Here is a 13936-nt window from a genome sequence, read left to right on the forward strand (position 1 = left end):
GAGAAGCAATGAGGTAGGACAGTGAAGCTAGATGAAGTATACTTGCCAATGAATTGTGAAACTACACTTAAAGTTCCCCAAGCCCCTTTCTCATTTAGAGTAAGCTTAACATTGGCCTTTTCTCAATTGGATTTGCCCAACTCCTGCATCCTCTCCTCTGTCCTCTCTCGCCTCCTTTTGAAAAACATCAAAAGGTAATCGAGGAGAGAGAACATGGATGAAAATACACCTGTATGAAATGAGACTCATTCTCCACTCACGTGTCATCAGGCAGTGACATTTAGATAATAATACTTGTAAAGCGCTAAAAACATTTAGTTAGTTGTGCAAGATATTTTATAGATGAAAACTATAACTAGCATAGTTTTAAAACATGTGCATGTTTTTCTCCGACGACAAAACAAAAGCTGATTCACAAGGAAGTGTGGCAGACTTTAAAACTCTTCCGCGAAGGACTAAGGTTTGATACAAAACAAAAAAATATAATTTTAACCTTTAATTAGGCAAGTCAGTTAAGAACAAATTATTATTTACAATGACGGCCTACCGGGGAACAGTGGGTTAACTGCCTTGTTCAGGGGCAGAACAACATTTTTACCTTGTCAGCTCGGGGATTCGATCCAGCAACCTTTCGGTTACTGGCCCAACTCTCTAACCCCTAGGCTACTGTACCTGCCACCCCATCCTTGATGAAAGGTGGTTATCGAGGAAGGGAGGCCACTCTTCCGTTCACCTACTAACGAATTGACATCTCCTCAACACTTATCGGTTTCAGGGTCATGGAGGAGAGAGAGTAAAGGACGGACTTTTGCCCAAATGAGAAAAAGCCATTGTATCCGAGGTGGTGATATTGGGCTTCATGAATCACACAGCACTGAGAGAGGAAGAGAGAGCAGTGGGACTCACTGCTATAATGAGGTTATGACAAACGAATCTTCCATATGTAAAACCTCATATCCACTGCATACCTAAGGAAGTGTTGTCAGTATGCCTAGTGGCTGTGATAGGAGGAACACTGGGCAGTTTGGTGGGTTAAACCTGGACTTGTCCTCAGCATCAGCATGTTTTCATGAACGGGTCAGCCTTTCAGTTGACAAGTCTAATATTATATCTTCATCGCTATTTAACCATACCTCCTTTTTTGGCATCAGAAAACAAACGAGTAAACAACATTAACAACATGTGTCACAGGAATTCATCGCGGGCCACACAGCAGAACAGTTTTCACACAAACTAAAAGCTTTAAAATGCATGTAATGTAATACATACTGTGCGCAAGGACTCAACAGGACCATGTTGATTTCTACAGAAATGATAGCAGGATATCTACATTAGGGAGAATTTTTAAAAACAAAAATATATTTAGTCTCTGTGGTAGCTTAGATAAGTCTGGACTAAAACCTTGGCAAGGGACATTTTTGTGCAAGTTCAACCCCCCTCTCCATTATCAGCATTCAACATTTTGGCTTAATATAACCACTCACCCACAACAACACTCAAGATACCCAGCATCTTTACACATTCAGTTAAGAGCACACAATCCAGTAGTGATGCACATTTTCAATGTCCTTGAATTTGTGAATCACTTTAGATGATGAAAAAGCACAGTACAGTCCCTGCTTGTTTCATGTCAACTTGCCCGGATCCCCCCAGCCAGTCCCCATGCTGTCTGTTTGTACTAAGCTCAGGGATCCTGCCAGCCCTGTGGATCAGAGCTGCCCTCCCCTGCTGTATAGCCATTCCAATACATGACCTGTCTGGTAACACAGATGGATCCAACGTTTAACCACGAGAGAGAGAATGGCACCTAGTGCAGTCTGGGGTTTAGCATGCTTCTACTGTCAATAACAGCAAAGCTATAGCAATGCAACAAGACACTTTGCCTATGTTTTCTTAAGCATCATCTGGGTAGCCATAGGGATCACTGGCTGTGAGGGCTGAGTGAGGCCAGGCCATGTACTGTATACCTAATGTCCAGGCCCACTTTTAACCATTAGCTGTCTAAATAGCTGGAGGGAGGGGCCAGTTATAAAGCTTGGCTTTCCTAACAACTAGCTACTCCTCAGCACTACAAAATATGGGGAAGGTGCAATTTCTCACATTTGAAAAGTTGTCTGTAAAAAGAACAAACAGCAGACTGAGATCCATCCGTGTCCAAAAAGGACTGTTTTTTTTGTTGCCGATCATTCAACCAGGATATAATTCCAGCTGAACTTCCAGTGTTTCCAACTTCCCACTGAACCCTAATCTACATCTTTAAAAAACCACATCATTGAAATAGTGGGGCCAATTCAAAGCACATAAAAATAACTGTCAAAACATGGAAAAAATAAACAATGGGACAAGAGAGCAGCAGACAGAGGATTAGCGCAACATTTTAAAGACCTAGCTAACATACAGTTCCTCTCTGTATAGCTCTACTGTCTGGTTCATACAGGAAGGACAAAAACACATCCTTTACATATTAGTTTCATGCCTAAAGCCCATTCCAATACCTGGGGAGTGGCATGTTGGTGGGAATAGGCAAACCCTGGGGAATATAAAGCACTGTGTGCCAGAGGCATAGCTTACTAAGGACCACTCTTCACACGTATTCAGTTCATACAAATAAACCAGAACTCAGACCTATCAGGGCCATTTAAAAGGTGCATCGATTATTATTATTAGTCTTTTTTCTTCTTCTAAATAGCCAAAATAAGTTGAGACCAAATCGGTTTTGCAAACAAATCCATTTCTTTACAAATGGAGAATCTGTCACAAGAGATTTAAAGTGCGTTCATTGATTGATTTGAAAATACAGCCCGTCCTTAAAATAGGGGAAATTTAACCCTTCCCTTCTTTTCAAAGTTGATTTATCTGAAGTCAATTTGACCACGACTTTGACCTTTGTGCTAGAGACAAATGGTTTTCTGTGCAGTAAAGATATATCTTTGATGATCACAAGGACATCAGTATGTTCTCCCTGTGATGTTCAGAGGCCGAGGGACAGGGATCTGATGTCATAAATGTTATAAAATCAGTAAATCAAACATTTGGCTAAATGTTAAACAGTTGGGTCTATCAATTTAGGGATAAAAGCATATGAAAGAGGACATTCTCAGCTACTGGAAAATAAATACATTTTGGGAGGTTAAAGTAATTTGTGATGTACTTACTGTACGGGTTCAAATTGAGTTGTAGGCCGAATCGAACATAAGGGAAGGGTTATATTGACTCCTAAAGACATCACTTTAAATTGCGGTTTGCCTAGTTTATTTTTCATAGAGATTACCGACGTGAGAGAGACGTCTTTTCTTTGAGTTTATATGCTTCTAATCTACATTTGGATACAATATCAAGCTTAAAGACCCAAAAAATGTACATAAAAATTACCGCCAGGTAACAAAGGAATTACAATGTCAATAGAAAGAAACACAGGAGTTTACCATGTTAATGTGTAAGTCGGACTAAAAACTGAAAAGTACATGACTTGTGAAAAGAGACTAGTTATATACACTAAAATATCCCCACATATGGTAGCTTAACAAAACATTGATCGAACTGTAAGAAATACAAAAGAAAAACCATAGACACAAACAAAAATACATAGAAAGTGAGGAGGCAAAAAGGCTTGACAGGCAGACCTGCAGGTGATTCACAGTTAGCCACATGGTCACAGTTGAGAATTCAATCCGCAGCATTTAGTTCCAGGTTGCAGACAGCCAGACAAACCGTTTGGGGAAAAAACATTTGAAGAGTTCTGATGGCATGTCATTGGAAGTTGTCACTATATAGCAATTCATTCCCAGTGGTGTGCCTCAAAGAAGAGGGCTGTGAGAGAGCAGGAATTGTGCTTTATCCAGGGATCTAGCCAGAACACTGACCACTGCAGACAGCTTTACCCACAGCCAAACAAACACAGTACCTGACAAACTTTCACATTCAGACACCAAAGTGCAGTTTAAAGATATCAGCTTAACTTTAGATTAAAATCACATCTTACTAAATAACTGGAGGACACAGTCCCCAATGATTCCCATAAACATAAGGCCTTTCTGGGCTTAAAATCTTGTACCACAACTCCAAAACAGTCGAACGATCTGCAGGACAGCTTGAATAAAGACACTACTACAACAATCACATTTATGTAAACTCAAGTTGGATCTCTCAAGTAGGGTATACACACTAAATCATTATCCAGAAAACATATCTTCTCAAGACCGTTACACGTCTGATGTGGACAAGCACCGCAGACAAATAATGATAAACCTCTCTTTACCAAACTTAATGTTCATTGGTACTCTATACTATGGAAATCCAAATGGCATATTCCCATGGTAACGAGACCTCAAACCTTGCATCCCATCTAGATAACCACACAGCAATAATCTCTCGGGCAACAGAATATCTGCGCAATGTGGCATGTATCAATTAAGACATGTATATCAGAGAGACCCTGTTGAAAAAGTCCGTATTAACATCCTCCCCACGTCACTTTAAGTACCAATAGCACACACAGAGACCTCAACACTAAGGCCTTCAGTGTGGCTAACCTCTCAATCACGACAAACTAGCATGATTATTCCAGAATATCTTCTTACAAATCAGAAGTTATTTTTCAAGGGAAATCACTAAGAATATTAGGACACAACATCATGTTCTGACACAGAATATTTTGTTGGAGCACCACTGCATTCTCTCACAACCAGATTGATTTAAGAATCTCTCACACCAGTTCATAACCACGCACTGCATTGATTGACAGGTAAAGCTGTCTTGCAGGTAAAGCTGTCTTACAGCTGATGGATTAGGGCCTTGGGCGCCTACTGAGGATCTCTAGTGCTGGCCTGGCACACATGAACCTACCCACCCTCTTCTGTTTCGGCAGTCCAAGAAAAGAGAATGAGCTCTAGTATGGTGACAACTTTTCATCACTACATGCCATCGTAGGTGAAATTCTCCATCTTGACGGTTTGTCTAATGAGCAGCTTCGATTCCCGCCTCTCCTCGTTCTTGATGGATTTGTTGATATCCATAATTTTTTCACAGATGTATTTGTTCACTTTGGACAATCTTTGTGTGATCTCTGCACCGTCCGCCGTTTCTTGAGACACTCGGTCATACAGACACTCTGCAAAAAAGGGAAATAAATAAGTGTGTATTGTTCATCAAATCACAGAGATATTCCAAACGTTTTGAGTTGCAAAAGGTGCCCAAAACATCTGACAACAGGCCTATACAGTTTTACCTCTGACTATTTTGAGCTTGCTTGGGGAGAGGGGGGGCTTGGGAAGGGCATCTTTCTTCTTTTTGGTGGCCACACCAGTGACACTCCTGTTCTTGAGGGTCTCAGTGCCCCAGATCATGACGGCCAGGTTCTTGGTGAACTTGGAGTCTCCCTGTGTCCGCTGGAGCTGGTGCCACTTCTCTTCCTGCACCCAGATGCCCCCGCCCAGGTGCACCTGCAGTAACGCAGCACAGATATGTAGTGAGGGTCACCTACACTCAGATCTGAGGCCACACTATAACCAACAGCAGCAAAGCCCATCCCACAACCATTCAACCCAAATAAGATATCAAAAGGGCCATGTTTCAGCAGCTACATAAATAAGTAAGGGGAAATGGGTTCCAGCCTGGATGAATTGCACTGAGTATTTATAATGGCATAGAACCACAGAATGACACATTGTGTAAGTCTGCACCAAACAACGCTACAAGCGGAATGACAGGCCTGCCCTGAGTTATAGGTGAGCTAATGCTGAGAGCGCCATGTGTGCCACCCTGCCTTTATCACTGAGAAGTCTTCAGGCTGGCATCCAAAGGCTTTTCTCTTCGCAGCTAATGTGCTTTAGGCCCATGGCCAGCAGACAAGCTTTTCACTGCTCTTAACTTAGAGGAACCCTTTCTCTATGTTCTTTCTAGGGCTACCTGTCAGTCACTTAGATTCCTCTGGTAGAAATAATTAATAGCAGGCAATGTGTGAGTTCTAATTTGCTTTTGTTCTTCACGCTTGAACTGAGAGGCTCTCTGCTTGTAACACAAATTCCCCCGTCATGTGAAGCAGGCAGAATTACGTGTGTAGCCCTGCAACCACTAACAGGGCAATAAACAGTGCTGATGCCGAAGCTATAATAAGGACAATCATCTCAGCCTTGTTTACCCTCAAGGAGAGGAGAAGGCTAATTTAATGCAAGTTTATGTGTAAGGGAAAATGCAATGCTTCCTCCCCATCAAAGCGACCACAGCGAGGAAGATGGGGGGGCTGGAGGTGGTGAGACTCACCTTGCCATCATTAAAAGTGTAGACTGTTCTTGGGGAGGGGGAGTGGCTGGAGCTGGTATTGGCCTCTTCTCTGCACACTTCCTGTGGCTCAATGATGGGCTCCACCACCTCTGCTTTGATTGTCTGAGTGCCATTGTCATGCATAGGCTCTGTATGAGGTGCAAAATCAAAAGTAAAGTTGAGATGCATATCTCTAGGCATATTGTGTAGTGTAGTCTCTCAGGAACAACAAGCCTAAAGCACTAACAGAGGCGTTGACTCATCCACAACAGCATGTGGTCAGGGAGTTCTAGTCTTAGCTTTGGACCAGTGCATGCAGCAAGGCTTCCCTGTGCACCGAGACAGCGGGACTATTTTAGCCCAGTAAGCTGGCTTGGTGGCTGGCCACACTAAGCTCTAATGTAGCTGATGAGTTTTAATATCGGTCAGCGCACTACATTCCTGATCCCAAAGCACCCTGGCCAGTCTAATCTTTAGCCTGTCCATTAGACCGCCTGGCCCCCATATCACACCCCAGGGGCCCCAATGCAAAACATGTGCAGCTGGCCATGGGACTAGCTTAAAGGGGAAATCCACTCAAAATTTTAGTATTCGTTTTTGTGGAAGAACCATTGAGTGAACAAGCACTTGACACTCAATATTTATTAAAAAAATTTGCAAAACCAAACTCACTGATACTGATTCCCCCCCTCTCAAAAACAAATGATAACAACCAAATACTTCATAACTTCTGTTATCAACTGTGCATCTGATCACTAAAAGCAATATAAGAAGGTACCCAAACCTACAAATTCAAAATCCAGACAACTCTAAATGTGGCTGACACTAGTCTAGTAAAACAGTTTTTTCTTAACCTGAACAGATGTGCATGGGAGGCTGCAGTGAGAGGTGACTGGAGAGTGTGTGTCTCTCACCGCTGCCCAGCCTCATGAGGAGCACATCCTGCAGCCTCCTGTTGAAGTCACGTAACTCCTTCACTTCTGTCAGCAGGCTGCCATACTCCTTCAGCTTCTTGGCCTGCTGGACCAGTTGCCTGCGGGTTCTCTCCAGCTCCTGCTGTAGCCTCCTAACCTCCTCCTCCTGCTGCCTGTAGCTGTGGACCAGCTCCTCATACAGAACCCGCGGTACCACTGCATCCTCAGGCCCAGAGTCTCCCTCCTCCTCTTCTTCTTCCTCCTCCTCTTCCTCCTCCTCCAGCCTGTCCTCCTCCAGGTCCTCCTCTCCCTCCATGCAGGAACTCACAGCGTTCCTCTCCAGGCGGGCCACCACAGCTGCCAGGCTCTTGGAGGAGTTGGCAGTGGGACGCCCATGGTCCTGTGTCTGAGCCTGTGGAATCAAAAGGGACTTTATGCAGTTAATCATTGTTTAAAGCACAAGGGATATGAATGTGATAATGATGTGGAGACTGCATCATCATTTCACGTTATAAGAGTGATCTGGTGTGTCATAACTGTCATAATTTCAGTTGAATAAAAACACTTATGTTACAAATGTTTGACTATGTATTTATTTTAAAATGTTGAGTGGGTGTCAAAAACCCACATATATCCATAGCTGTGGGGGGCTTTGCTTGACAAAGTGATACAGATGGGCTAAAATCACTGGGAACTGGGAAGAGTGGAGTCATGGAGTTCTTGGATGAGCAGCTCAGAGGATTTGCAGCTGTCCAGAGTGCTACATGTGTTAATCCAGCATATTGTAAAATAAAAAAAATAAAAAAATAAAACAGCAGGGGGATTTTTAGGAAACATCCAAAACTCAGTTAGTTAAATTATCAAAAGACAAATTACCATCAGTATTCTTCATATTCCTCATGAACCGCATTATATTGGTGAAGAGGTTGAATTACACACCAACAATTTCACAGAGCCCCAAATCACAGAAATGCTCTAACAGTTTGAAAACTATGACTACTAGTTGACTAGCTACCTTGCTTAGTTGCACCTACCTTTTTATGTCTCAGTGGAAGTCGTTCCTCCCCAAAGTGGTTCTCAACAGAATTTCCCATATTCCTTGTTGACATCTTCGGAATTTTCATCTTTTTTTGCATTGTACTATGTTCAAACTCATCAACGTTATCTGCAAAATAGAGCTAAGTGTCAGCAAGCATTTGATATATAAAGTCGAGACAGAAAAAATCGAAGGGAATTTTCCAGGAGCGTTAATGGCAAATACGAGCCAGCTAAAGACCGTTCATCCATGCATCTCATCTCAATCTTGTTTCACCCATCCCTAGTAAACAAGCTGTATGTAGTTTTTGTTTTCTATCCAACTAGCTACTATAGTTAGTTAGCTATCCAGTGTGGACCGAGAATGGTTAGCTAGTTACAGCACGACAAACAACAACAAACCTAGTTAATGCACTCAACTGACATTAGCCTGGGACTGTTCAAACACGAGGATTAGTAATCTAGCTAAATACCCTAGCTACGGTAGATGGTGAAAATGTACGTGTGGCTGTTCTGTTACACGATGCATTTGTGAATGTATGCACAAAACGTTACGCTCATATGTGTCGAGGAAACGTTATTGAAAGCTATAATAACCGGTGTGATGGATACATATTGCTAGTTAACTTGTATATGCAGCTGGCTTGACGTTGTCCGACCTAGTTAGCAAAGGTCGATTGATAGTGATTGCCATCACATCATGTAGCTAGCTAGCTATCATATCAACAACCATATAGAGGTGTTGTTGTGTATTGCTAGCTAAAATAACGTATCCAATGTTAGTAAACAATCTGGATGAGTAAGTGGCTGGCTAAGCTAACGCGTTAGCTAGCTAGCTGACTGGCTAGCAAGCTAACGTTAATGTCAGTTAGTTAGCTAACGTTAGATATATTAGCCAACTAAAAACAATGTCAGCAAGAAAACCAACGTTAACTAGCTGTACTATGCAAATATGTGATATGACAACAAATGCCGCCCTGAAAAATAACCGTATGTAAACTAGGTAACGTTAGCAATAGCATCGTAGCGAGAACATTGTTGTCAGCTTGATAACTAACGTTAGCTAGCGAACTTAGTGTGTTTGACAGCAGACCGAAAAGGCATGTTTTCTTATTCTCTAGGAGCTGTCTAGTCTCACTTTTTCAAACAATTGAACTATTTCAATTCATAAACAATCAAACAAAGAGAGCACGAAGATAACGTACCTGCAATGGCAAGAATCTGTGCTTTGCACGGCTGGCCTGTACCATTATCTTCTGTTCTGAGAACCAGATACACCTTCTGATTATCAAAATCTGTTTTGTGCAGAGGTCTAAAATCTTTCACAGTTGAAGCGGGTAAAGCGTAACACATATCGTCTTCCAAGAACCTCACAAAAGCATACATTATTTCTCTTTGGTCTTACACTTTGGATATGGTTGACAGTTTTCCCTCTATAAGTATAAAACATATATATATATATATATATATATATATATAAACACAAGGGGGAATTGGGAAGGGCTTCTATTCTGCACTCTGCTACTCTGGCCTGGTCTATATCATTTCAGGAAATTAGCCGTGCGCTCCATCACAAGACCTTGCTAATAGAGACAAGAATGAGATTCTTATATTTTTCTTAAATTGAAAATAAATGCATGAAATCATTGAAATAATGAAATAAAGTGTATATATTGACTGACAGATAACAGGCCACACTACCTACGCATCTACCCTACATAATATCCTAAAGTAAAGTAAAGACAATGGCAGGAATTCAATCAAACCTTCATTTTAGAACCTCTTGTTTTATTTTTTATTATTATTATTTTTTTTACAGTTTTTACACCATAACGTTTTTTCATGCATTGGAGGTACATTTTTGTGGCACAGAAAATGTGATTGATTTAAAGCCCACCCTTCAACTGTAACTCAAAAGGAGATGAAGGATAGCACCTTGTTGGTGATTGTGACTGCGATAAAGCACACATTTATACATCCCTCATTACAGAAATTAATCTAGAGGAATCTTTATTTTGGCATTTGTACATACAGAAATTATGGTTTGAAATACAGTAAAAGTCAACTTCCTCAACTACTGAGGATATTCAAGAAACATGGTCCCCGGTGAGCTGACTACAAAATTTCAGCTTTTTGTCCTGCTGTTTCTTTCCAGATACTTTCAGCTAGAAGAGCAAAAAAACATCATTATTGTAATCAATAAATTCACCTATTACTTTCATTCTGCCTCTGTAGGTCCCATTGAGTCCTCAACCCCCTGGAATGAAACCAAGAGAAGAGAAGAAGGCCACAGAGATGATTATCTGGTCTGATCTCTGATTCCATTTGTTTGTGGGTGTACAAGTGTGTCTCAGTCAATGTGTTGTCTGGTGTACCTTTTAATCTTTCCCTTTTTTTTTTACACTAGATGACAAAGTCCATCTGACAGAAAGGGAACTGTTTGCTATTGTAAAATAGTCAGGTTGTTACACAATGGGATGGATTTCTTCACTTGTATTTTAATAGAGAGTAGCATAGTCGATAAATGGCACTAACAATGTTTTTCTGCTTCGCCTGTCGTAATCGAAAAGTAACTCATGCAGAATTTGGACGCTGTTCTCGTCTGTAATTTCATAGCATTTTTTTATTCAGATCAGACATCAAGGCTTGAGGCATAGGTTGCTGTTATGTTAGTGTGAGTTTTCCCTTGTTGAGGGTTGTGAGAGATATGGTGGTCCAGTGGAGATTTTCTCAGACGGAGAATGAGGACAGGTATCTGGATGGCTATTTAAATTGTTGTAATAGAACTTGATCTCCTATTCCAATATGGTAACTGCTTTTATCTCTGGGGGTTGTGCAAAGTACTGCAATGCTAATATTCATAGGAACATTTGTTGCGTATCAGTTTATCAATCACTGCCAGCAGCATACCACCCTGCATCCCACTGCTCGCTTGCCTCTGACACTGAGCAGGGTTGGTCCCTGGATTGGAGACCAGATGCTGCTGGAAGTAGTGTTGGAGGGCCAGTAGGAGGCACTCTTTCCTCTGGTCTAAAAATAATGCCCCAAGGCAGTGATTGGGGACATTTCCCTGTGTATGGTGCTGTCTTTTGGATGGGACGTTAAACAGGTGTACTGACTCTCTGTAGTCACTAAAGATCCCATGGCACTTATCGTAAGAGTAGGGGTGTTAACCCTGGTGGTGTCCTGGCTAAATTCCCAATCTGGCCCTCATACCACCATGGCCACTTAATGATCCCCCAGCTTCCAATTGGCTCATTCATTCCCCTGTAACTATTCCCCAGGTTGTTGCTGTAAATTAGAATGTGTTCTCAGTCAACTTACCGGGATAAATAAAATAAACAACATTTCTCTGAAATGCTGAAATAGTAAGACAAATAACACTTTAATAAACAAGACCAGTGAGCCTCACTGGTAGACAAGAGATTTCAGCAGTTTCTCATCTCCAATGAAGGATTACTGTTAATCTAATCTACTGTTTAATTGCTAGGTCCTCAAGCCCATGTCTGGCACAATAAGACCGCTCAATTCCAGGAGCTGTTGTCTTGAAGTGTCTCAGGCTTAAGACTGAACTTCCCCTATCCTACCTCAAGCAACCTGACCCCAGCATGTAGCATAACAGATCTGCACACTAATTCTATATACTGAGTAATGAGAATAGATATACTTAAAACCATTACAACTCCAAACCAAATGTAAAAATTACATTACACAAGAAACTATGAAGTTTCCCCACCCTTAAATACATAAAAGCAGCATGTTAAACACACATTTATAGCACAGTTAGAAGGTAATACAATGAAGACAAACGCTATTAAAAGAGCACTCAGGCCACATAAAGGATACATTTTCCTGAAGCTTTGGGAGCAGTTGGCACTGTAGACTTTATTCAGTGCAGAGTCAGACATCATGTCCTGCCAATTACCTCCTCGCTGCCTCCCTCATTTATCTTTATTGGTGATACATTACCCCGTATTAAAAATAGACATGGGATAATAGCAGTAATGATGTTGATGATGGAATTAGACTGCTGAGACGGACGTCATCTCGTTGTGACTGGAATTCAAACGGGCTTCGCATTATGATCACAGCAGGTCTTTAGTGCCTCCATGCCTGTGTGTTGGACGGGGTTTTCAAGTGGACGTGGGATTTTGGTGGAAACGCTGTGACATTAGGTATGTATTAGCATAAGCGCACAGCCAATCAAAACAAAGAACCTGTGCCAATCTGTGCGATGGACAGACGCAAGCACAGGTGTGTCTGACGGCTGGCCGGGGCTGATGGTAGCAGGCTGGCATGCAGAATGCTATGCCCTTGGCCAAGCATATGAGAGTACAGCAGGGACAGCAGGATCAATTGGACAACTATTAGAAGTATGCCTTAAGATCATGTGTTTAAGGGAAACAGTCACAGGAAATGAGGGTATGGTAGTAAATCCAAGACAGGCTTTTTAAAACATGGGAGAGTCTATTTTTCAAGGGACTATTTACATAAAAATAATGCTTTTATTTTTGGGGGGGGAGTTGCGTCTTAATTTTGCCTGTTAATTAGGATTTCATTCAAAACTAGGTGACCATGAAGTAGTCAGACTTCCAAACTGACAGCAAGAGCACGAACAAACTTTATTGTGTAACTCCTTCATTAAATATTTAAAGAGGTATCATCGCTCCCCCCGCCATCCTGCAGTGTATTCTCACTGATACACTAGAGTAAATTTATATTTTCTTGAAAGAACAAATGACTGCTGCAGAAATAGTGATCATATTTCAGTGCCGGTCAATTCAGCTCATTAGGGCCACTCTTCCTCCAGGGAATTTTGTATTGATTGGCGAGGTTCATGGGGCTATATTCTGCACTCCCGTAATATGAATTCTCAAAGCTGTATTAGTATGGACAGAAAGACTATAAAGAATTGACACTACAGTTATTTAGCTGAAAGTTGTTGGCCATTTGCTGCATATACGCTGCATGACCAAAAGTATGTGGACAACAGCTCGTCGAACATCTCATTCCAAAATCATGGGCATTAATATGGCGTTGGTCCCATCTTTGCTGCTACAACAGCCTCAAATCTTCTGGGAAGACTTTGCACTAGATGTTGGAACATTACTGCAGGGACTTGTTTCCATTCAGCCACAAGAGCATTAGTGAGGTCGGCACTGATGTTGGGCGATTAGGCTTGGCTCACAGTCGGTGTTCCAATTCATCACAAAGGTGTTCGATGGGGTTGAGGTCAGGGTTCTGTACAGGCCAGTCAAGTTCTTCCACACCGATCTCGACAAACTATTTCTGTATGGACCTCACTTTGTGCACAGGGGCATTGTCATGCTGAAACAAGAAAGGACCTTCACCAAACTGTTGCCCCAAGTTGGAAGGCCAGAATCGTCTAGAATGTCATTGTACGCTGTAGCGTTAAGATTTCCTTTCATTGGAGCTAAGGGGCCTAGCTCGAACCATGAAAAACAGCCCCAGACCAATATTCCTCCTCCAACAAACTTTACAGTTGGCACTATGCATTCGGGCAGGTAGCGCTCTCCTGGCATCCGCCAGATTTGTCTATTGGGGGGTGGAAACCAACCGCACCAATGCGCAGCGGTCTAAGGCACTGCATCGCAGTGTTTGAGGCGTCACTACAGACCTGGGTTAGATCGCAGGCTGTGTCACAGCTGGCCGTGACCGGGAGACCCATGAGGCCGTGCACAATTGGCCCAGCGTCGTCTGGGTTA

At 42.0% G+C, this 13936-nt stretch overlaps 2 protein-coding genes across 3 annotated transcripts in view; both read right to left on the reverse strand.

Moving 5' to 3' along the window:
• The window catches only part of LOC120052067 (cytosolic carboxypeptidase 6-like), a gene marked incomplete at its 3' end in the record, with an annotated part of 465946 nt that overhangs the window by 95077 nt on the left and 356933 nt on the right, over positions 1–13936 (reverse strand). The gene's annotated exons all lie outside the window — the stretch shown is intronic.
• On the reverse strand, positions 1235–9621 carry LOC120052512 (BEN domain-containing protein 5-like). 2 transcript variants are annotated; one of them, XM_038999465.1, is made up of 6 exons: positions 9416–9621; positions 8210–8340; positions 7176–7587; positions 6262–6410; positions 5228–5441; positions 1235–5110 (listed from the first exon to the last, which is right to left on the reverse strand). In XM_038999465.1, the coding sequence occupies exons 1-6, from the start codon at positions 9594–9596 to the stop codon at positions 4914–4916; spliced, it is 1284 nt and encodes a 427-aa protein (XP_038855393.1). In that variant the 5' UTR covers positions 9597–9621; the 3' UTR covers positions 1235–4913. The 2 variants fall into 2 exon arrangements, with proteins under 2 accessions (XP_038855393.1, XP_038855392.1); XM_038999464.1 differs by having other exon boundaries at positions 7116–7587.

The sequence above is a fragment of the Salvelinus namaycush genome, chromosome 8 (assembly GCF_016432855.1).
Source record: "Salvelinus namaycush isolate Seneca chromosome 8, SaNama_1.0, whole genome shotgun sequence".
Classification (NCBI taxonomy): domain Eukaryota; kingdom Metazoa; phylum Chordata; class Actinopteri; order Salmoniformes; family Salmonidae; genus Salvelinus; species Salvelinus namaycush.

Excerpts from the sequence above, each read along its gene's own strand:
- LOC120052512 (XM_038999464.1), bottom strand. The coding sequence starts at position 9,596 with ATGTATGCTTTTGTGAGGTTCTTGGAAGACGATATGTGTTACGCTTTA. Across the intron at positions 8,341-9,415 it reads ACAGATTCTTGCCATTGCAG|ATAACGTTGATGAGTTTGAA; the intron begins GTACGTTATCTT and ends TCTATTTTGCAG. Across the intron at positions 7,588-8,209 it reads TTCCACTGAGACATAAAAAG|GCTCAGACACAGGACCATGG; the intron begins GTAGGTGCAACT and ends TTGATTCCACAG.